Source organism: Rhamphochromis longiceps, unplaced genomic scaffold (assembly GCF_057381845.1).
Source record: "Rhamphochromis longiceps isolate RC_006_pf unplaced genomic scaffold, R_longiceps_female_GT1.1 unmapped_scaffold_4, whole genome shotgun sequence".
Taxonomy (NCBI): Eukaryota; Metazoa; Chordata; class Actinopteri; order Cichliformes; family Cichlidae; genus Rhamphochromis; species Rhamphochromis longiceps.
In genome coordinates this window covers 179904-203873 of record NW_028187224.1, presented here as the reverse complement: position 1 = coordinate 203873, position 23970 = coordinate 179904, and the positions used below count along the sequence as shown (strand labels likewise).

The following is a 23970-nucleotide window of genomic DNA, read 5'->3' as shown; positions in this document are numbered from 1 at the left end:
GATAAACAGAAAGCTGCTGGAGAGGAAAAAAACCCCCCTCCTTATGCACCTTCCTCTCAGCCCACACACACAGCAGCAGCAGCAGCAGCAGCTGCACCAACTCCTGCGTCACCGCTTCCTGTAATCTCTCCTCATAACCCTTTTGCTCCAGATCCCTATGCTGAGGCAAAACATCAGCTTAATCTTATGACTAAACATAATCACTACAAAAAAGAAGGAACTGTAGGTCAGTTTCCAATGGTTGCCTTATCAAATCCTAGGTATGGGCAACCCAGTGGGCCTGTAGACGGCCAAGGAATCATACCAATAGATGGAGAACCTCTGATATACGCATTCAGACCCTGGTCCCATAAGGACAGAGAGAATGTGCTAAAAGATGTCCCACCCCTTAATGAAGGTTTTCAACAGTGGCGACATGCAGTAGAACTGATTCGTAGAGGTTGGGGTTTGAATGGTCATGAGATGCTCCAAGTTCTTCAAGATTTATTAGGTTTACGTTTTCCTAGAGTCAGAGGAGCCTACACAGGAAACGACCAAAACGGCGACGTCCTAGGACCAGACACTCCTCAGTTAGTTCAAGAAACAAATGACTTGTACGGCAGAATAGAAGTCAATTTAGCCCCAAGGCCAGATTATGGAAAAATAGGAGAGTGCAAACAAAAGGAAGGAGAGACAGCATCAGACTATCTGGATCGCTTACGTCCTGTTTTCGGGCAAAATTCAGGACTGGATTACGATCCAAATCCACAGTCTGCTTTTCAACAACAATTAAAAAATGCCTTCCTGAATGGCCTAATGCCCAAAATAAAAACACACGTAGACAAACACTGGGTGACACAAAACACAGGCACTCTGCCTGACGCCCTGCAATATGCTGAGCATGCAGTTAAAGTGTATAAACAGAAAGAAAAAGCAGAAGGAGTTTTCATGATTGACCCGGGGACAGGCTTCATAGCTTTCTCAGGACAACAAAAACACAATGACGGTTCTGCAACATTTGGCAGAACAAGGCCACAAAGTATCACAACACAAGTTACAATTGTGGAGTGATAAAGTCATCTACTTAGGACATCAACTAACAGGCCGAGGCCGCACCTTACTAGAGAGCAGAAAGACAGCAGTCCAAAATGCACCAAAACCAAATAACTAAGCAACAAATGATGAGTTATTTAGGTCTGTGCAATTTCTGTAGGTGCTGGATCCCAGAGTATGCACTGCTGGCCCAGCCACTACAGAACCTAATTTATGGAAAAGACCTAGCATTAAAAGACAAAATACAGTGGACCCTAGAAGCAGAAAAAGCCTTCACTGATTTAAAAATAGCATTGCAAACATGTACCGTCTTAGCATTACCAGACTATGAAAAACCTTTTATTCTCCATGTCGATGGAGTAGCAGGGTACATGAAGGCAGTTTTGACTCAAGCTTTCGGAGACAACTCTCTTATGTAGGTATTCTGCTCTCACACTCACACATTACTATAGAGAAGTGTAATCAGCTAAACCCCAGCACCCTGCTTCCTGCAGAAACAACGATGGCAGAATGGATGACAAAACTGTTTGAGAATAAAGAAGTGATACTAAGCAATCAACTGCCGAGTGATCTATCTCCAGTCTCTTGCAGGTTGAACCCCGGTGATTGGATTCTGATTAAAGTCCTCCAGCGGAAAAACTGGAGTTCTCCGAAGTGGGAGGGTCCGTTTCAAGTGCTGCTTACTACACCAACAGCTTGTAAAATCGCTGAAAGACCTTCGTGGATCCATCAAACTCACGTGAAGAAAGTGTTTGCACCACAATAAGACGCCGGTTCCCCCGACTCTCAAGTGATCCCCTGGTGAAGGAAAGGGCTGATTGGGTATACCCCGCCCTTTACCTTCTCGCCAGTGGTCTCCTCACTTGGAGCTCAGGTGTGCCTGGTCGCCCTGAAGAACAAACACATAATAAAGAGTGACCCATCCCACCAAAGAGAGGAACCAATGACAACACCAGGGACGCCTAGAATGCAGAGAGCCAGCATGATGAATCTAGGAGAAGAAGAGCCACCAGCCCCCAAGCTGCTATGCTTAAGTGCTTGTCACTTTCAACGGAAACGGTTCATGTGCCGCCTGATCTGTCTGGTGGCCGGTGTCATCTTAGGGGTGATGCTCCTCTGGCTGATACCTGGAGGAGCCCGCAGAATAACACCGACTATTCCCCGTCTCAAGAGGTGGACCCATGACAACTCCCATCTAACTGAGATGACCCAAGATCACATTCACCCTTGGATGAACAATGCCTGGTACCGATACCTACACAACACCATAGATGAAAAAGAATGTTATGTCTGTTCTCACATGCCTTCAACTTCAGTCTACCCCACCATATATGGTCGCAAAATGGACAGTCACGTGCAAAGTGAATGTGCAGCAAGTTTCGCCAGCATTGGAAGACAATACTTTACAATTGGCAAGAAAGCTTCACTCCCAGGTGCAAAAGGCCTGAAGAAGGATGGAATCTGTGACGACAAATTCTGGGTAGATATGACAGTAAAAAACAGAAATGCTTCTGTCCCTTTCCCTGTTTTTATGACCCATACAGAGACATGGCATCCTTTGTGCTTCTACCAAATGTCAGTGCAAGGACGCCACCCTCTGGGCCATACCGACAACTGCAACACAACCTATGGAGGAGTAGGGTATGGGACAGTCAACCTAAATCAACAGGTAAATGGCACCTATTGGGTACAAGGTATGGCATGGCTGTGCGGACAGCGTGCGTACTTTATGTTGCCACCCAACTGGTCAGGATGCTGTGCACCTATCTTCATTTCAGATCACACTTTTAAGATATCTGTGTACAACAAGACCAGAGTTAGGCGTCATATAGAAATCAAGCCTCATGATTCAATCCTTGGAACAGACGTGCCAGAGGAATTCAAACTCTGGAGTACCGCCGACAAGGTAATGCACTCTCTGTTTCCCTGGACCGGAGTAGGAAAACACGCACTACGAATTGAAACTTTAGACTATCGCTTTGGACTGTTTTTGAACGCTTCCACCCGCATTGACAAATCACAGAATGAAGAAATTGATGCAATCCGCATCACTGTCATGCAACACCGAGTAGCTTTGGACCTTATTCTTGCAGAGAAAGGAGGTCTTTGTGTACTGTTCAACAAGACATGTTGTACTTACATACCTGACAACATACACTCATTAAACATGACAAATGCTTTGAATGTTTTGAGACAACTAAGAGACGCTCAGCAACAGGACTACGTAACCGATGAGCATGGCTGGTGGGACTGGTTGCTGAGCGGCTCCTGGAAATCTTTGCTGATTAAAGGCCTGTTGGCCCTTTGTACTGTGATGTTCCTATTTTGCATTTTTGCTGCTTGTATTATCCCTTGTCTGAGACGCATGGTGATGAGTATGCTTAATCGTACTTTAGGAAATTTTGTTTTGATCCAGAGAGATATGGAGGATCCCTTTCGCCAGTATGATATGCTAAATAGAGAGACCAGAGAAGAGAATGTCTATGATAATCTTAATCTTAACAGAGCTGATGTTTAGATACTTCACTGAATGATATGCAAGTTGAAAATGTGATTTAACAAGTGACTATGCATTGATATTAAACATGTGAAATATATTAACAACAGGAGGGAAATGTTAAGAGATTTTCTACATTATACACTACAACCAAATCTCTATAATACAATATAATCAAGTAGGCCTTATATTCTAACCAAGTGTGCCTTATATTTAGTGTGTTCATATATTTTCACATAACCAAGCCTATTGTTGAAGAACTACCTAATCAAGTTTATTGTTAAAGAGAACATAATGCATTCCTTACTTAAGTGTCTGAAATGTTTGAGATGTTTTGACAGCATGATATAATGATGCATTCTTTCCTATAATGTCTGTGATGTCAGATAAAGCATGATATACTACTGTATTTTTAATCCCAGTGTGTGTCTTCTCAGAGGCATTCACCCGTGCGCACGTTTTCTAATTACTCTCTGAGTCGGTCTGCAGTTGTCTCATTTCTCTTATTTGTGTTTGAACAAATGTCTACCCCTGACACCTTCCCAACACTGAAGGAGCATCAATGTCAACTGTGAGCGACCATCTTTGAACAGAGGCGGGGTTTACGACACCAACTCTCTGCCATCTATAATCCAGTTTTGAGTTCCCTTCCCAGACGCCTTAATGCCCACTCACATCCTGGGCCATCTGATCTCAGGAATTCGCATGATAAGGTGGGGCCAGGTTTCACAATGAACTCACCCGAAACTCTGGCTGATTGGGGCCCACACCCAGTTTCACACCTTGGCTCAGGCGATTAGAGGATCATCAGGGGGTCCTTTTGTCCCTCTGGGGGGGGGGGGGGGGGGGGGGGGGGCACTCCCACTAGGTTTATATCTGGGACTCTCCACCATTTGACCTTAGAACTGAAGAAGCTTCTCGGATGAGAGGTGAAACGTCTTCAAGTAACTTAAAGAAGTCCAGACGCTTTTCTTTGCAAGCTCCTTTGACATTTGACCACGAGCAATCTTTTCTGGTTTGACGCGGTCTTTGTAGCCAGAAACCAGTTCTCTCCTCAGCTTCCTCCAATACACGCTTCCCCCACGCCAGTCTCCTCCGTCACTATAAAGGGGAGAGTCATGAGCTCCATCACCCTCACCTGTGCCGTCCAACGTCCCGCCACCAGCCTCCACTGCAGCAGGCCAGAGACCACACCCCTGCCACAATAAGTAAAAGTATATCCTTGCTGTACCCTTAATGCTAAATATGCTAAATTAACCGCTGCCTTTGCCCCTTTGGGATTATTCTTATGTCACTAGGATGTTGACCTTTGACCTTCACATTAGAGAGATGGGCAGACATAATTAGTGTATGAATTTTAAAGTAACAGGTAATAAAGAGAGTGTAGCAAATGTAGTCAGGTTTATTACTCTGTATCACACATGAGTGCCCGAGGGAGGCGGGGCTGACTGGGGAGACACAGGAAACAGAGAGACAGGGCTGACTCGACATGAAACGATGAAACGTGGGACACGGGAACAGAAACTAAACACAGGCTGAAATGAACACTGAGGGAGGGAGAACTAAGATTACTGAGAGCCTGATAAATAAGAAGAACAAAAACCAAGAAAAACAAGAGTCAAAGAAAACCAAAAACACAAAGCATTGGGCCAGGACCCACTGCTGTGACATTTATATGTGATAAAAACATTAAAAACTGCTCAGATGTTGAAATCTTTCTACGTATACTTTAGGTTCAGCTCTCCAGCCTGGCATTTGGTTAAGCATGATTCAAACATTTGATTTTGTTTAACTGGTTTTAATTATAGTTACTTTTTGTGAACATTTGTTGCAGCATTTAAAAATACATCATTTATTTTCAAACTTTTATTTGATTTAGAGCATCATATTTGACCAACGTAAATGTTTTAATTTCATATAAAATAACTGAAACAGTGAACTAAATATCTGAAATCTTTCCTTCCTTAAAAGTTATAATCCTACTTAAGTTATAGTGCAAACGCTTAAGCAACAAATATACTTGATGCTAATTAATTAATATTTCCCTTTGATGTTGCAACTATGCGGTCACTTCTGTCTTTAAACAAAATAATATTTTCCAGTTACAGAAATCATAAAGTCCAAACTAAAGTGCTACTGTTGCTATATGCATTTTATATAAATCATGGATGATGGTCCTGACATGAAGGAAGAGAAAGTTACAGGTTGCATCCTTTGACTTTGTCTCCGTGCCTTTGGGCGATTTTCAGAAGGACAGATGTTTCTGTTCAATTCTTAAATCAATTTTTTCAAACACAAACACTATTTTAAAGCTTCTAGAGAGTAAAATATTCATGATAATTATAATAACAATAATAAAAACAAAAGCTCTCAGCTCCATCAAACCAAGCAGCAGAAAGAACAATAACTGAAGAGAAAACTTTAACCTTGTAGACTTCATTATGTTCCAGCTGCTCTACAGACGCTGTGACCTCGAACTTAAGCAGGTCGTAAAGTATGTGCAGCTCAATAACTTCATAATCAGACCCTGTGGTATTTAGGCAGCAGAACAACTAAGAATAACAACTACAAATAATGTTTTTAGGTTTCTGTTGTACTGCAAGGTTCTGTACAGGAGAACCAAACCAAGAGCAAATATTACGTCTCATTTACACCTGAGCACGAAGAGCCATCAACATTTAGCAAATTGAATCATCTTTGTTTAGATGCAAGAAGAATCATATAGAAATGAAAAAGTAGAAATAGAAATCCAGAGCAAAGATATCCTCTAATTCAGCGTAGCACATGTGCAGCTGCTGCGATTCACGTAAGCATTCGGCTCGTCGCTGTTGCAGATTTTTCTCTCGCTGTTCTGGCTCACAGCGCTGCAAACACAAAAATAAATATCCCCAAAGCTGTGAAAGGGAGCTAATTAGTAAGAGTATTGTTACTCTCCGCAGGAGTAGTCCAGCAGTAGAAATCAGTCCAATAACAAGGTGTGTAACATCTAGCAGGGTGACAGAAAAACCCAGGGTAACTTCTAAGGACCTCAACGTCTCTCTCACATTGTGTTTTTTAAACATGCTTCCATTTGTCACTTCAGTCTTTACTCTGAAATACAGGAAGAGAAATCATGGCTGAAACAATTTCTCATGAAACCAGGGGTGTGGTCCAACAGTCAGTTTGGTGAGGAAGGTTCCTAACTGAGAGAAGTGACCCAGAAGTATCTGTGTAGCAGCCACAATGAATCCAGATCATGAGCTTTATTAACTGATCAAAGTCTCTTCTTTCATCTTCTGTATCATTCAGTTTGCATTGGTAATGCCCATTATTGTAATGCTTTTTTAAGACCAGCAAAACTTTATTTCACTTTGGGTTAGCTGGGATAAGTGATGGATGGAGGGAATTTTACTTCAGCCACAGAAATCCTAAACAGGAAGGAGGAGCAGAGTTACAGTGGATCACTATCCAGCAGGGAAACAAGGTTTATTTCAATTTCTTGGCCATGAGTGAGATTTACTGAGTGGGCAAATTAGGGAGACGACACCATCAGATCCCGAGCCCTCCATGTGTTAATCAAGAGACGGCTGCTGTGCTACATCCATAAATAATGAATAAATTAGGAGCTAAAGCTGAAAGGACAGTTTATTTGTACCATTTTCACGTGAACACATTCAAGAACATCACAGATGAAGAAACATTAAAAACTTCCACACTACATAAAGCAAGAAAAATAGTTTTTCTTTCAGGTGGTTTCAGAAAAACAGAAACATCAAACATCTCCAAGACTCTCTTTGAAAGAACTAAAAACCTTTGTTCTCATGGTCCAATCATGAGTGAACTCCCCGATGAAGCCTTGTGTGCTAAAACATGTCAGAGTTTTAAAGGTTAAACATGAGTTTCCAAAACGTTTTGCTGGAGAACAATGAACTATTTGACTGAGTTTCAATCATTTACAGACGAGCAAAACCAGGACAGAGAAAAAAGGACAAAACTGACTCAGTAAAACAACAGAAAAGAAGATCCCATGTAGATCTGTATTATGTAGAAGTTCAGCCCAGCAACCAGTTCAGTTCAACACAAGTTTAAATGATTCTATCTGAACTCTGTGGAGCCTGATCTCAAGCTTTTTGAGTCTGACACAGAAACCAGAGGATCTTTCTGTGTCTTCAGATTCACTGTGATCCAGTGATGGGAGTGATTTCAGCCCTGAGTGATCGCGCTGATGTTTGCACAGAGCAGACAATGAGGTGAATGTTTGGGCACATTGGTAACAGTGAAACAGTTTATTAGTAACGTGGGATCGTTTGTGTGCAGAGTATGAACTGAGATTCCTGAAGCTCTTGTCACACTGGTCACAGCTGTAGTTTCCTTCCATGTGTCCACGTTCATGAATGTTACGATTACCTGAATGTGAGAAGCTTCTCTCACAGTGTCTGCACTTGTGTGGTTTCTCTCCTGTGTGGACTCGTTTGTGTGATTTAAGGTCCCATGCAGTGGTGAAGGATGACCCACACTGATCACAGAGGTGCTTTTTAACCCCACTGTGAATCAGTTCATGTCGTTTTAACTCACTTGGTGTGGTGAAGCTTCTCCCACATTCTTTGCAGTATTTCAGTTTGTCTCCAGTGTGTCTACGTTGATGTGTTTTAAGGGCAGCTTGCCGACTGAAAGTTTTTCCACAGAGGTCACAATGAAAGTCTTTCCCACCACCACAGTGATGACAGGGTTGAGAACTGGATCCATCTGTGTTGCTCTGCTTCTAAACAAAGACACAAAGACAGTGTAAGTCAGTCCTTCAACATTTGTATCCTGAACGTCGCCTGAAATAAAGAGCATCTCTGCAGACGTCCAACTACATTTGACTGTTTCAGTTAACACACTCAGTTTACTGGGCTGCAATAACTACAATACTACCACCATAATACTACAGTAATACTAAAATCAGAACTGAAAGGAAAATCTGAATAATCACTCAGAGCTGCTTTTCCATGCAGTAGAATTGCTAACATGCTAACACAGTTTAATGAGCAGAGTTGTTCCAAACAGTCAGGCTAAAATGACAAGATAACAATATAAATACATACCTCACAGTAGCTGCACTTGTTGAGTCTCTTTCTGGTGTGGATCTGTTGGTGTCGTCTCAGGTCATGTGGAGCTTTAAAAGTCTTCTCACACAGGTCACATTGATAAGGTCTCTCCTCAGTGTGGGTAAACATGTGTCGTTGTAAGTGTGCGTCTGTTGTAAACTGTTTGCCACACTGTTCACAGCAGTACACATCATGTCTGGTGTGAATGCGCAGGTGTGTATTTCGGCTCCCTCTCTGGCTGAAAGTTTTTCCACAGATGTCACAGCTGTATGCCTTAATTCCAGAGTGGGTAACTAGATGCTTCTGTAAGCTGCTACTGTGAGTAAAGGCTCTGCCACACTGATCACAGCTGTATGGCTTAATTCCAGAGTGGGTAACTAGATGCTTCTGTAAGTGGCTACTGTGAGTAAAAGCTCTGCCACACTGATCACAGCTGTACGCTTTAACTCCACTGTGGATGAGTTGGTGTTGTTTTAGGGAAAGCGTCCAGGAAAAAGACTTTCCACACAAGTCACAGCTGAACGGTCTCTCTCCAGTGTGGATGACCTGATGCTGTTTTAGTGAAGCCTTCTCAGTAAAACCCTTCCCACACTCGTCACAGCTGTATGGCTTAATTCCAGAGTGGGTAACTAGATGCCTCTGTAAGTGGCTACTGTGAGTAAAAGCTCTGCCACACAAGTCACAGCTGTACGCTTTAACTCCACTGTGGATGAGTTGGTGTTGTTTTAGGGAACGCTTCAAGGAAAAAGACTTTCCACACTGATCACAGCTGAACGGTCTCTCTCCAGTGTGGATGACCTGATGCTGTTTTAGTGAAGCCTTCTCAGTAAAACCCTTCCCACACTCGTCACAGCTGTATGGCTTAATTCCAGAGTGGGTAACTAGATGCCTCTGTAAGCTGCTACTGTGAGTAAAAGCTCTGCCACACAAGTCACAGCTGAACGGTCTCTCTCCCGTGTGGATGACCTGATGCCGTTTTAGTGAAGCCCTCAGAGTAAAACCCTTCCCACACTCGTCACAGCTGTATGGCTTAATTCCAGAGTGGGTAACTAGATGCCTCTGTAAGCTGCTACTGTGAGTAAAAGCTCTGCCACACAAGTCACAGCTGAACGGTCTCTCTCCAGTGTGGATGACCTGATGCTGTTTTAGTTTAGCCCTCACAGTAAAACCCTTCCCACACTCGTCACAGGTGTGTTTTTTCTCTCCCTTTCTTCTGTGAGGTTTGTCGGCCTCCTGAGAGCACTGACTTCTGGCTCCATGTTGGTCCTGCAGTGACAGAGATACAAACAGAGGCAGTGAGTGAAATGCAGTCGTGGAACAAACTCAACCTTCAAACTCCATTAACACTAGTTTTAAACCTGAAGGTGGAGCGTGGCACCAAACACCTTAAAGGTCTCTTATCCCCACCTGCTGGTAGTTCTAACACATTACATCCAACCTGCTGTTAAAGATAATTCATGACTGTTCAAACACTAAAATCATCCCCATCCCTCCTGATTGTACACACACACACACACACACACACACACACACACACACACACACACACACACATTATTTTATAATTTAGATTATTTTGTTGTTTCCTATTACATATTTCTATATTTTGTATAGATTTATACAGAATTATTCAGTGATAATAAATCCTATGTTTGTTTATTCTAAAGGAACCCCGTTAGCTTCCACAACAGATGTTGCTCGTCTTCGGTCAAATACTCACATAAAATATTACACAATAAAGTGGATTCAAGATATCCACATAATTTCACTCTTACATCCACAGTGAGGTTTCACAATTGTTCAAATATAAGCAATCAATAATAATAATAATAATATCAATAACATTGAGGCACATTACACAAATTTCAAAAACAAATCATGTCTTACAATATTTACAACAACTAAAAGCTCTGTAAATCGGCTTTTAAGTGTTCATTGAAGTTTTGAATAATTCTCTAATTTTTTAAGGCAACTTATTCCACTTAAAAGTTGCTCTAAATGTAACAGTTTTACAAAACGTTACTTTTAACTCGAGCATTTACTAAATTGCAGCTTGTTGAAAACTGTGTAATATGATGATGTATTTCATCTGGATACTGCAGCTGAGCAGAATAAATGTGGTGTGTTTAACAGAATTGCTTTCTTTAGAACTACAAGTAAGCCATAGAATATTTTAATTCAATTCAATTCAATTCAATTTTATTTATATAGCGCCAAATCACAACAAAAGTCGCCTCAAGGCGCTTCATAGATACAGAGAAAAACCCAACAATCATATGACACCCTATGAGCAAGCACTTTGGCAACAGTGGGAAGGAAAAACTCCCTTTTAACAGGAAGAAACCTCCGGCAGAACCAGGCTCAGGGAGGGGCGGCCATCTGCTGCGACCGGTTGGGGTGAGAGAAGGAAGACAGGATAAAGACATGCTGTGGAAGAGAGACAGAGGTTAATAACAGATATGATTCAATGCAGAGAGGTCTATTAATACATAGTGAGTGAGAAAGGTGACTAGAAAGGAAAAACTCAATGCATCATGGGAATCCCCCGGCAGCCTACATCTATTGCAGCATAACTAAGGGAGGATCCAGGGTCACCTGGTCCAGCCCTAACTATATGCTTTAGCAAAAAGGAAAGTTTTAAGCCTAATCTTAAAAGTAGAGATAGTGTCTGTCTCCCGAATCCAAACTGGAAGCTGGTTCCACAGAAGAGGGGCCTGAAAACTGAAGGCTCTGCCTCCCATTCTACTTTTAAATACTCTAGGAACAACAAGTAGGCCTGCAGAGCGAGAGCGGAGCGCTCTAATAGGGTGATATGGTACTACAAGGTCATTAAGATAAGATGGGGCCTGATTATTTAAGACCTTGTATGTGAGGAGCAGGATTTTGAATTCAATTCTGGATTTAACAGGAAGCCAATGAAGGGAAGCCAAAACAGGAGAAATCTGCTCTCTCTTTCTAGTCCCTGTCAGGACTCTTGCTGCAGCATTTTGGATTAGCTGAAGGCTTTTCAGTGAGTTTTTTGGACATCCTGATAATAATGAATTACAGTCGTCCAGCCTGGAAGTAATAAATGCATGAACTAGTTTTTCAGCGTCACTCTGAGACAGGATATTTCTGAGACAATAACCTCAGTTTTATCTGAATTAAGAAGCAGAAAGTTAGCGGCCATCCAGGTCTTTATGTCTTTAAGACATTCCTGCAGTTTAACTAATTGGTGTGTGTTATCTGGCTTCATGGACAGATAGAGCTGGGTGTCGTCTGCATAGCAGTGAAAATGTATGCTATGTCTTCTAATGATGCTGCCTAAGGGAAGCATGTATAATGTAAACAGAATTGGTCCTAGCACTGAACCCTGTGGAACTCCATAATTAACCTCAGTGTGTGAAGAGGACTCTCCATTTACATGCACGAATTGGAGTCTATTAGATAGATATGATACAAACCACTGCAGCGCAGTACTTGTAATACCTACAGCATGTTCTAATCGCTCTAATAGGATATTATGGTCAACAGTATCGAACGCTGCACTGAGGTCTAGCAGGACAAGCACAGAGATGAGTCCACTGTCAGAGGCCATAAGAAGATCATTTGTAACCTTCACTAAAGCTGTTTCTGTGCTGTGCTGAGCTCTGAAACCTGACTGAAACTCTTCAAATAAACCATTCCTCTGCAGATGATCTGTTAGCTGTTTGACAACTACTCTTTCAAGCATTTTTGATATGAAAGGAAGGTTGGAGATTGGCCTATAATTAGCTAAGACTGCTGGGTCTAGAGATGGCTTTTTGAGTAAAGGTTTAACTACAGCCAGCTTGAAGGCCTGTGGTACATAGCCGATTATTAGAGATAGGTTGATCATATTTAAGATCGAAGAATTAATTAATGGCAGGACTTCTTTGAGCAGTTTTGTAGGAATGGGGTCTAAAAGACACGTTGATGGTTTGGAGGAAGTAATTATTGAAGTTAACTCAGAAAGATCAATTGGAGAAAAAGAGTCTAACTTAACATCAATGGTACTAAGAGTAACTGTAGATAATATTACATCTGTGGGATGATTATTGGTAATTTTTTCTCTAATGATAAAAATTTTATTTGTGAAGAAGTTCATGAAGTCGTTACTAGTTAACGTTAAAGGGATGGTTGGCTCAAAAGAGCTCTGACTTTTTGTCAGCCTGGCTACAGTGCTGAAGAGAAACCTGGGGTTGTTCTTATTTTCTTCAATCAGTGATGAATAGTAAGATGTTCTGGCTTTGCGGAGGGCTTTCTTATAAAGCAGCAAACTATTTCTCCAGGCTAAATGATGATCCTCTAGATTTGTGACACGCCATTTCCTCTCCAGATTACGAGTCATCTGCTTTAGGGTACGTGTTTGAGAATTATACCACGGAGTCAGGTACTTCTGATTTGAGGCCTTAGTTTTCACAGGAGCTACAGTATCCAGAGTCGTACGTAGTGAGGAGGGTTGGGGTAGCGTTCAGAAAGCTGCTCTGCTCTGTGTTGGTACAGGGCATTGGAGATGATAGCAGTGGGTGGATTATATTCTTAAACTTAGTTACAGTGCTTTCAGAAAGACATCTACTTTGATAAAGTCTACTCTTCACCGCTGTGTAATCAATTATTGTAAAAGTAAATGTTATCAGGAAATGATCAGACAGGAGAGGGTTTTCAGGAAACACTGTTAAATGTTCAGGTTCGATGCCATATGTTAAAACAAGATCTAGAGTGTGATTAAAGTGGTGGGTGGGTTCTTTTACATTTTGAGAGAAACCAATTGAGTCTAATAACAGATTAAATGCCATGTTGAGGCTGTCATTTTTAGCATCTACATGGATGTTAAAATCACCCACAATAATTATTTTATCTGAGCTCAGAACTAAATTAGATATAAAGTCTGAGAAATCAGACAGAAACTCTGTGTAAGGCCCAGGTGCACGATAGATGATAACAAGTAAGACTGGTTTCTGAGTTTCACAGCTGGGGTGGACAATGTTAAGCATCAGGCTTTCAAATGAATTAAAAGTCTGTCTTGGTCTTTCATTAATTAATAGGCTGGTGTGAAAAATTGCTGCCACACCGCCCCCCCCGGCCTGTGCTTCGAGATTTCTGGTAGTTAGAATGACTCGGGGGTGTTGATTCATTTAAACTAACATAATCATCCTGCTGCAACCAGGTTTCTGTAAGGCAGAGTAAATCAATTTGTTGATCAATTATTAAGTCATGTACTAACAGAGACTTGGAGGAGAGAGACCTAATATTTAACAATCCACATTTCACTGTTTTACTCTTTGTGGATGATGTGGATACTGTAGACACATGAACGGGTTAGCCTGTACAGGAAGCCAAGAAAGGTTATTATGCATTTTATCAATATTAGTATAGTATGAACATCTTCACACTAATCTGGACGCCTTATTCTGGACTAACTGAAGTCTGTTAAGATCTGTCTTATTAGCTGCTGACCAAATGATTGAACAATACTCCAGATGAGACATTACTAGTGCATTAATGACATCTTTCATAATGAAGAAGTGATACACAAAGAGCATTTCATAGCCATAGCTATGCCTTGTCGGCAGAGTTATGTGACATTAGTGATGTTTGTACTTTCAGCGTTAACTTGGTTTTAAAGCCTTTAAAATATACGCCGTTCAATAGTCGACCTTAATCTGACAGAGAATGTGATGATTTTGTGGATAATTAAAGTCAGTCATATATCCACAAACACAACAAGCTGAAAGTCAGTGATGCTGCTCGGTTTGCAGTCCTGAACATCACGGCACAAGCAGGATCCACTGCACTGTTAATGTTAGCTGTGTTATATTGCTGCCTCTGTTCGGTGGTGTCGAGCCAAACGCACTTTAACGTGTGTTTGAACGAGCTGACGGTTCACTCGTTAAGCTGAAAGAAAGATGCTTTAATCACAGCAGTCACACATGTGTCCACTGCACCATCTGGAACTCTTCTTGTTTACACTCGTAATAACACAAACACTAAATCCTGCTTCTCTGGTGCTGTTGTGTAGCAGTGTGTACACCTGAGACTGTCACCTGTCTGTCTGTCCTGCACTCTCTCTCTGTTTCTTTCTCTCTGATTGTGGAATAAAAGTATGAACATGTGTTTATAAGTTACACTTGTGTTTGAATCCTGCAGCTTATCACACATTTGATTTCCATGTGTGACGACTGCAAGTGTCCAGAGTGAGGACAGACTGAGGGAGCCACTGCTGCACATCATCTGTGAGGCTTTGCAGCCCTGATGATCCACCAGGACAAACTCAGCAGTGTGTGAGGAAGAGGAGGAGGAAGAGCCAGCAGCAGCTGACAGATGGAGAGAATAGACAGACTGTTCCCTGTTTGTGAAGGACTGCTAGGAAAGTTTAACATAACTGTCTGTGCTGAATCAGTCTTATTAGGTAATGTTCAAATAATGTGATCATCCCAGTGTTTTCAGTGTGGGAGAAAGTACTCAGGGCCTTCAAGTTACACACTATGAAAGGCAGCAACAAGTTTAATGTTCAGAAACCTAAAGTCTGTATCAGCAGCAGGATGGAGCTAAAAAATAAATGTTGGTTTCAGTTCTATGAAGCTTTGAGTATTTTGGATCAGTAGCTGCTGTGTTTGTTGCATCATATTGCTGTAACTGTTTATATGCTTTATATATTCTGAGCTAAGTTGATCTATAGTGTTACATCATATTCTATAAGGATGTTATGTGTTTGTAGACTTTCTGCCCAGTTTGACCCATTTAGCAGACGTCAGCCTGTTTAAGGCTCTGATATCTATTCTGTGTGACTTACAGCAGTTATGACATGGTCTGATTTTCTCACCCAATAAAGGAATATTTCATATATCAGTCTACTCTTCATTCTATCAGACACAGTTATCACAGCTCCTACATTTGCTTTTTACACATATATGTAAGCACTGAGCCAAATGTAATAATGCCAACATACTGAAGTAACAATATTTGTCTCTTATATATGATACATCTGTATACACACTGTCACAGATACTTGTCTGTGAGTGAAGTGATTAATATAATAACTATAATATTGGCCATATTATATTTACATCACCACAGTGAGATGACTTTAGTCTCATGAACAACATCAGCTAATTGTTATTTACAGCTAATCTTAAACGACTGTTCAGCACAGAAATGAAGCCCAACAATCATGTTTCACAGTCCTGTGGTCTCAGCCTCAGATACTCATCAAATCACACAGAGCTCATGTAGAAACAAATGAACTAAATATGTTCTCCTTCATTTCTGTCAAACAAAGCTGTATGAAACGTTTCCAGCTGTTAGTATCATGGTTGCTAGGCAACCTGGGCAGCGCGACGGAGGCTAGACGTCCCATTTCACGAGCCTACGAGCCTCGCACTTCGGCCTTAGCGGTCTTTGAGTACGCGGCCCTTGAGGACTTTAAAGCTGCAGAACCTGAATCGGGATACAGCCATGATGATCTCCAGCCTCGTGCTCGCCAACATTCTCACCTGAGTTAAGAAGACGATCACTGAAATGGTCTCAGCCGGTCCTTTGATGACAGCAATGAAATGCAGTGGTAAGGCTTTTTGGGGATTAAGTTCATTTTCATGGCAAAGAAGGACGATGCAGTTCATCTGATCACTCCTCATAACATTCTGGAGTGCAGGCAAAATGCTATTATAAAAACTTAAGCAGCAACTTCTCCAGGTTCCAATATTTATGCAATTCTCAAACCTTTTGGCCACGACTGTATAACCTCTTCTGAAGTTTCATGGATATTATACATGGTTATGCTCAGGATGTGTCGGCCAGTTTCCACTGGAAACGCCTTTTGGTTAAACTGTCAGCGAGGAATTTGCATTTGCACTGTTACATTTTTATATAACTTTAATGCACATAAACAACAGCTGCTTGTTTCAGTGAAAATACATTGATGGGTTTTTAATAAAGTTGTGCAGCTGTAAAGTATTTTGTCTGGTGTCAATTCTATCGTCAGCTACATCGTTATGGCAAATGTTCAAATGTATATGGTGATAAATATCTTTGGTCATATGGTCCTGCTCTGTCTGTCACCTTCTGTGTTGAGCTCATTGTTTCCTCTGTAGTGGCTGAGCTGAGTCCAAGTAGCTGAAAATGTTCCTCTGCTGCTCCGTCAGACTCTCCTCCTCCTGCTGATCAGCTGGGACACAAAACAGATCTTTGTTAGGCTCCACACTGCACTGAAGAGTCAAAGTGTCTCATATGTTCATCTGACAAGTAAAAGAACACATTTTTGTTTCCCGAGGTGGGCAACTTGTTGGAAACAAACACAAAAGGTTTGAGCACTGATACCTGCCATTGCTGCCATTGAAAGATGCAACGCCAGCAATGTGGATTGTCAAGACTCAAACCAATCATCAAGCAAAGACAACAGGGATCATTTGTTTCTGTTTATTTAGCATTCACAGCATTTGTAGTTGCCTTCTGTGCAGGGGAAGTCCACGCACACTGTGTGGTACCGCCATCCGCAGAAGGTGCATTCAACCTCTGTAAGAGAAACGAGATTAGTCAATATCATTTCAGTCTCAGACAAAGAAGTGGTGATTTGTAAAACTTCACATTTTGATCCGGGACGTACTCTGCATGAAAACAAGCGCTCACTCTTCCTGCTCAACAAATGACAAGGGCGGAGCCTTATACCACGTGATACAGAAGCTGTGCCGTGTGATGCTAAAATTAGCAGGGAAACAACAACGGAGAGCACGTCAGGGACTGTGCAAAACGAGGGATTTAGGAAAAGGAAGAGAGAGAGCAAGCAAGAGAGAGAAATAAAAGAGCAAGAGAGAGAGATGGAAGAGCAAGAGAGAGAGATGGAAGAGCAGGAGAGAGAGATGGAAGAGCAAGAGAGAGAGATGGAAGAGCAAGAGAGAGAGATGGAAGAGCAAGAGAGAGAGATGGAAGAGCAGGAGAGTGAGAGCCAGGGCATCGATTACTTTGCTCGCCCCGAACCTGCCATATTACAGGCCTTCTTAGATTACCACCCACAGCAGAACAGTAGCAGTGCAGTTGTGATGAGGGTGTTCAGCTGTAAAGATGGCACCAACAGGAAGTGGCTTACTTATTGCAAAGAACGCCATTTATTGTTCTGCTTTGTGTGTCTGGCATTTGCAAGGCGGACTGACACCAGCACATTTATAACAGGCATGAGTGACTGGCGACATATACGTCTGCACACAGAGGAGCATGAAAAGAGCAATACACACCAGACCTGTGCTGAAGCTTTTTTCTTAAGGTGCTCAAAAGGCAACATCAGGAGCTTGTTTGCTGGCAGTCAGTTGTCAGCTCACAGAGCACAAGTGAAAAAGAGACGGCAAGTCTTAGAGCGTATAGTGGATGTGATCAAAGTACTTGGGAAGAGGGGACTCAGCTATAGGCATGTGGAGAATGAGGCTGCATACACTTTAGGTGATAACACCATCGATCATGGTAACTTTCTGGAACTGATTGTGTTATTAGGCAAGTATGATATGTGCCTTGGAGAACATTTGAATGACTGCATTGAAAAAAGCAAGAAGTTGCATCAGACCAGTGGATCAAGAGGTAGAGGATCTCTCATCACCCTACTCTCCAAAACAACTGTCAACTCAGTGATTGATGCACTTGGCCATCTCCTTCAAGAGATCATCGCCAGTGATGTCCAGAAAGCTGGGATGTTTTCTGTTCAGCTAGACACAACCCAAGACATCACAGGTTATGATCAGTGTTCAGTAATCATCAGGTATGTTACTGAGTCTGTGCAGGAGAGGCTTGTCTCCATAGTGAGGTGCGAAGCATCCACGGGGCAGTACTTTGTAAACTTGCTTTCCGGAGTTTTAGAGCATCTGAATCTAGACAAGGCCATGTGCATTGGGAATGCAACAGATGGTGCTTCAAATATGCAGGGCCAGTACAAAGGCTTTTCAGCACTTATGACTGCCCAGTCTCCAACTCATGTTCATGTGTGGTGCTATGCACACATACTTAATCTTGTGATTGCTGACACAACACAAAGTGTCATTGAAAGTGGATCACTCTTTAATTTACTTAATGACATAGCTGTGTTCATCAAGGAGTCCTATCACAGGGTTCATCTGTGGGAGAAACAAACCAAAAACACAAGACACAGACGCCTTAGTCCAATAGGTGAGACACGGTGGTGGGCCAAGCATGATGCCCTCCAGAAAATCTTTGGACATTTTGGAAAACCAGATGATGGCCTCTTCGTTGATGTAGTGCTGACGATGGAAGCCATTGAAAAGAGGGAAAAAGAAAAGCCAGCTGTTTGTGCCAAAGCACGAGGCTTTAAAGAGTGTCTCTTGAAGCATGAAACTGTGTTAACAGCACAGATATTTCTTAGAGTGTTTGAGCAAACAACTCCTGGGTGTGTGTTAACACACACGAAACTCTGGCTGATTGGGTCCCACACCCAATTTCACACCTTGGCTCAGGTGATTAGAGGATCATCAGGGGGTCCTTTTGTCCCTCTGTGGGGGTCACGGGGTCACTCCCACTAGGTTTATATCTGGGACTCTCCACCATTTGACCTTAGAACTGAAGAAGCTTCTCGGATGAGAGGTGAAACGTCTTCAAGCAACTTAAAGAAGTCCAGACGCTTTTCTTTGCAAGGTCCTTTGACTACGATGACCTGGATGACTGAGAACCTTCACAGACATATGATAACTGGAGTGTGCAGCGTTTCCATGAGCAGTTTTCCTGCATCTTGACTCATGTGTGTGGAGTGTTCATAGCATCAGCATCATGTTTTTGTTTATTTGTTTTGTTGGGTTGAAAATAATTAAATAAACATGTGATCATGCCTATGGATCACCATGGCACATATCTCCAGCCATATGATTTATTTATGCAGATGACAAAGTGAGTGTGAATGTGTCTGACATCACAGTGTTTTTGTGCACTGTGCAAAAGTAATTGCCTCTGATTGTGAGTGAGAGTGGTGATTTTGCGGATCACAAGCTATTGTAAAGGAAAAAAAAAAAGAGTGAAAAAGAGACAAATTACATTGTAGACGAAGAAAAATAATCATAGGAAAAAGGTTTCGTGTTGATCAGCCGAAAAACAACTACAATGTAATTTTCTGCTTTTAAGAAAGGATTGTTCACACAAACACAGAGAGAGAGATGTGTGTTGATTAAGCAGTGATGATGATAATGAACATGTCTTAGTTTGTCACTTTCAGGTGAAAAGCAGACCTGAATCAATTTTCCACATGCAGCGGTCGGAAGAAAGTTATAGTTTAACATCATTGGAAACGTTCAGGCCAAGTTTCTGGCTGACTTATTTACAGCACCATGTGTTTCTCAACCTCACAAGCAAGCTCACACCTCCCTGAAGACAAGGAATGCAGCTCCAAAGCAATAACATGGCAGATAAAGAGACAGCAGCAAAGTCCTGAACAAAAAGTCCCAGCGAGCAGCAGCAATGTGGACAAACAGCACCAGAGAAGAAGAGCAAACCCATCATCCTGACTGATCGGATGAATGGCACTGTGTTTCCAACAAGCTGCAACTTCACTATGCATGTGAAGAAAACTTTTGAGGAGAACTGAGGAGACTGTTGGAGTTTGACATTTGCCACCTGTGGAGTAAAATGGCAAGAAGAGACAGTGGGACACAGGACAAAGCTGAAGGAGAACTGCCGGCTGTGAACTGTTGAAAGTGGGAGAGGACAAAAGAGTGAGATGACAAAAGAGTGAGAGTAAGTGGAAACACAGAGTGCTGTTATTAAATGTGGGAAATCAAAATTTGGGTTAGCAAACCTGGGGAAAAGAAAACTGACTGCTTAAGTGGGAAAATTGTGAAGGAGTCTGAAACACTGCAAAAATAGAAACATACAAAATCACACAAACAAGCAGAACATGAATTAACCCTACTAACAATTCCAAACACAAAATGACTCATGAAGACTCATAGCACATTAGTTAAGAAATGATTAAATAATAGCAGAGAAGCGTGTAGGAAAGGCAGCTTTAAGAACATGCTCTGCTGGATATGCAGCTCCACAGACATGCATTAGACCTGCCTAATAACACAAACACCCATCCAATGAAAATTAGCTTGTTATCATTCATCAGTGTTAAATTAGTGTCAATTTAGCAGACACTTGTTATCAAATACTGAATTTATCCTAAAGAAAAAAAAATTGACTCTCTAGGTTGCAGGACAACAATTTAACCTTTGTGGGGAAAAAAAAGATCCTGGTTTGACCAACCAGTGATCAGACAATAAATTTAGTGTTAAAATGGTAAATTGGGAGAAGCTTCCTGCTTGATTGATGCAGCAAGTGATTTACTGTATGAGGGAAATTGTCTTTTGTGATACTATTTTGAACATGCTTTCCTGTTGTCCTGTCAACTTAGTGGGTTAATAGCTGATATGCAAATTAGTTGATCGGTTTTAGATTAATGAAAAGTGACTGAATTCTAGCACGAGTGAATGAGATGTGTTGGAGTTGTTGTGTTGAGTGGAGACTCTAAAACACTGAGTTTCCTGCTTTGATGTGCGAGTGAATTCTGTATCTAGATACACAACTCTGAATACGTCAGAACAAACTTCTTTTATGAAGTGCATGACAGCATGTCACATGTTTTATGATGAAGGGAAAAGGAAAATTGAATACAATAGATCTGTGGCCTAAATGAGTGAAGAGCACAGACCTGGTGATTAAACTCATAGCTAATAAGACATTAGGGTTATGTTGTGTGTTGTGCAGCTGATGGTTGATTTGGAGTTAATCTAGCTGATGATTTTTCTTCTGTTGTGAAGTCGAGCCTGCCGATTAGTATGATGGTATGATGCCATGAACCATGCTAATGGTATGATTTACCCTCCTGAGATGAGGAGCTTGTGTCATGACTTAACAAGGCCTTTTTATTTTGATACTTTCACAGTGCACTGAAAGTTTTGTTTGATAATCTCTGTTATTTTTCATTTTATCTTTTGAACAGGCACTGATTTTGTTTGTCTATTTCTTTTCTTTAAGCAGATCTGCACGTCAGAAATTAAAAGTGCTATACGAGCTGTCGAGAAAGCCTTACAAGTGAGTTTTCTCCACATTAAAATGGGCTCAGGAGAAAGCCACTTATTTGGGACAATTATTAAATGAATGTCCCAGCCTAAACCGGATTCAGCAAGGTAATCCGATCTAGAAGTTCTTTTTCTTTTTGAAATGACGTCATTTTGCTGGAAGTGGAAACTAAATGCGACGACAGGTTCCACTATCAGCAAAGAATGAATGAATGAATGGAAATAAAGAACAAACTGACTGACTGGTAAAAGCTGACAGGACATGACCACGACTCAAGGTTAACCTCCACCTAGACAGGACAAAAGGGTGGATGAATTTATGTGTTTTTTGTTACAGGAGCAGAAAGATGACAGCAACATTTGCGGTTGCATGACGATTTAATCTTTTAAATGCCATTTTTTCTGTCTGTGAATTTACTATGTGTATGTCATTCACTAACGTGTGTTGCTCACAGAAATTTCTGTGAGAAAGTGTACACACCTGCGCAGCGCTAACATTTACATTTCTTTTTACAGCAGATGATTAATCATGTGTTTGATCATGTGATTTATAAGAGGATTAGTTAATGTTTTCCTACTACAGGATTTCTGGGTTTATATGTGACTGTCATTCTTTCCACAGCTAGGGTTGGCTACCTTTATGGTGTTTTTATGGCACCTCTGGAACCTGTTGACCTGTGTCTGACCTCCGTCTGACCACAGTCAATGTGTATTGCTAATGTTTGTTTCTTTGAGAATGCTGTGGAGGATTCGGCACAAGCGGACAAGTGACATGAGTAAAACAAATATGAGGTTACGGTGTTTCTGGGAAAGTTGAATATGGGCTCTTAGCTGGCCACTTTGAGCCCATAGGGATATATGAGTGGAGTGAATTTGCTTAAGAGAAGTCACCGATTACATTAATGTTAACTGAGCACATGGGATGATCCATGTCTGAGGCAAATTAGGGAAATAATTGTAGTTTCCCGATTTGAGAAAACCTGCACATGACACTTGTCTTGCTGATGTTGAATGCTTATTACTCTTCTGATATATTGTTTATAAGAGTGAAGTTGATTTTATTGTATGCAGGCTCCTGGTGGAGCCAGTTTTTAAGACAGGGATCCTGGTTTGGTGAGTTGACGCATGGTTGTCCATGCGTCAAGAAGTGGGGTCCAGAATTAACATTAAACAATGTTTACTATTATTGTTGCAGTGATTTGTGTGATTAGCTGTTTATTTACAAGTATTAAATCTATGCAAGTGGTGCATCCATGTTCAGATGAGGCTTTGATGGCCTATTAGTGAAGTTCACTGAACTAAAGAATGTGGTTTGATGATTGTTGACATGCTCTCCAAATAGAAGTCTTTCTGAAATACAGGTGCAGCAGTGAGAAGCGAGAAACATTCCAGGCATAGCCCAGGCAGTGGTTGAGGTCAAAGGTCAAGCTGGTTGGGGCCCATCATGAGATCAGACCTTGGAGCCACAGCAAGGACCATGAAACTGCCTGCAAAATAGTGGAGAGACCCTCCTGGATTTATCAGAGCCACTGCAAAGAGGTCGAGGTCCCAGGAAACCCCAGCACCCTCAAGACAGCACAATAGAGAAATCTCACACTTGGTTGTTTCGGTGGTGAGGGGGGAGTGCTGATTGAGCCCCCGTAGGGTAAGCTCGCACTTCAACCTCCAGCCTCTGATCAACTCTAGGGCAACCAAGTGCGAGGCGTGACGGCTGAATCAGCTGAACCAGGAGGAAGGCAGAGAAGCTGAGTGTTTTGAGACAGATCCAGCAGGCCCAAAATCAGGACTATCCATGACGAGAAGGAGTGCCTGAGAGGATCGTCCACAGGATGGGAGCTGAGGCCAGGAGAGAGACTTCAGGAGGATCAGAGATCATCTTCAGCAGCGTTGGGACAGGAAAACTCGAGGGATGACGGGAGCGTGCCAGGCTCCATCGACAGCGCAGAAGGAGTTCGAGGATGACATCATGATTCTGTGAAAAGCACAGGAACCAGAAGCTATGGTGGTGATAACAGCAGTTTCCTATGAACATCACCTAATGCTGTGCCACTGTACTGTGAATACGATGATACCCTGAAGACTGCTGAGATCACAACAGCAGTAAGATAACGGACACCTGCACCCTTTCCACAGAGGTGTTTCTCTGCAGAGCGTGGACAATGAAGGAGTCATAAATATCCCTCTCACAGGACGAAGGCTTGAATGAGGTGATGGGGGTTGGTAGAGGCCATAAAACTAGAGTGCTGAGAGGTCTGCAGCTTTGGAAATAGCTGAGACCCATGTTGACAAACAACAAAACTAACTAGTATGTTTGAATGTTTATTCT

General features: G+C 41.9%; 1 protein-coding gene across 4 annotated transcripts in view; it reads right to left on the bottom strand.

Moving 5' to 3' along the window:
- Positions 1-23970, bottom strand: part of LOC146640584 (uncharacterized) — a 35566-nt gene that overhangs the window by 3030 nt on the left and 8566 nt on the right. Inside the window, exons 1-5 of one of the 4 annotated variants that reach the window (XR_014909982.1) lie at positions 17201-17726; positions 17044-17109; positions 16657-16762; positions 8596-9864; positions 7320-8270 (exon numbers count right to left, since the gene is read on the bottom strand). Coding sequence is in view for 3 of the 4 variants with exons in the window: in XM_085399946.1 (XP_085256072.1) it covers positions 7578-8270; positions 8596-9864; positions 16657-16674 (1980 nt within the window). In the remaining variant the exon portion in view is untranslated. Of the gene's footprint in view, positions 1-7135; positions 8271-8595; positions 9865-16656; positions 16763-17043; positions 17110-17200; positions 17727-23970 lie in introns of those variants that run through there. The other 3 variants (XM_085399946.1, XM_085399947.1, XM_085399948.1) reach the window with 3 other exon arrangements.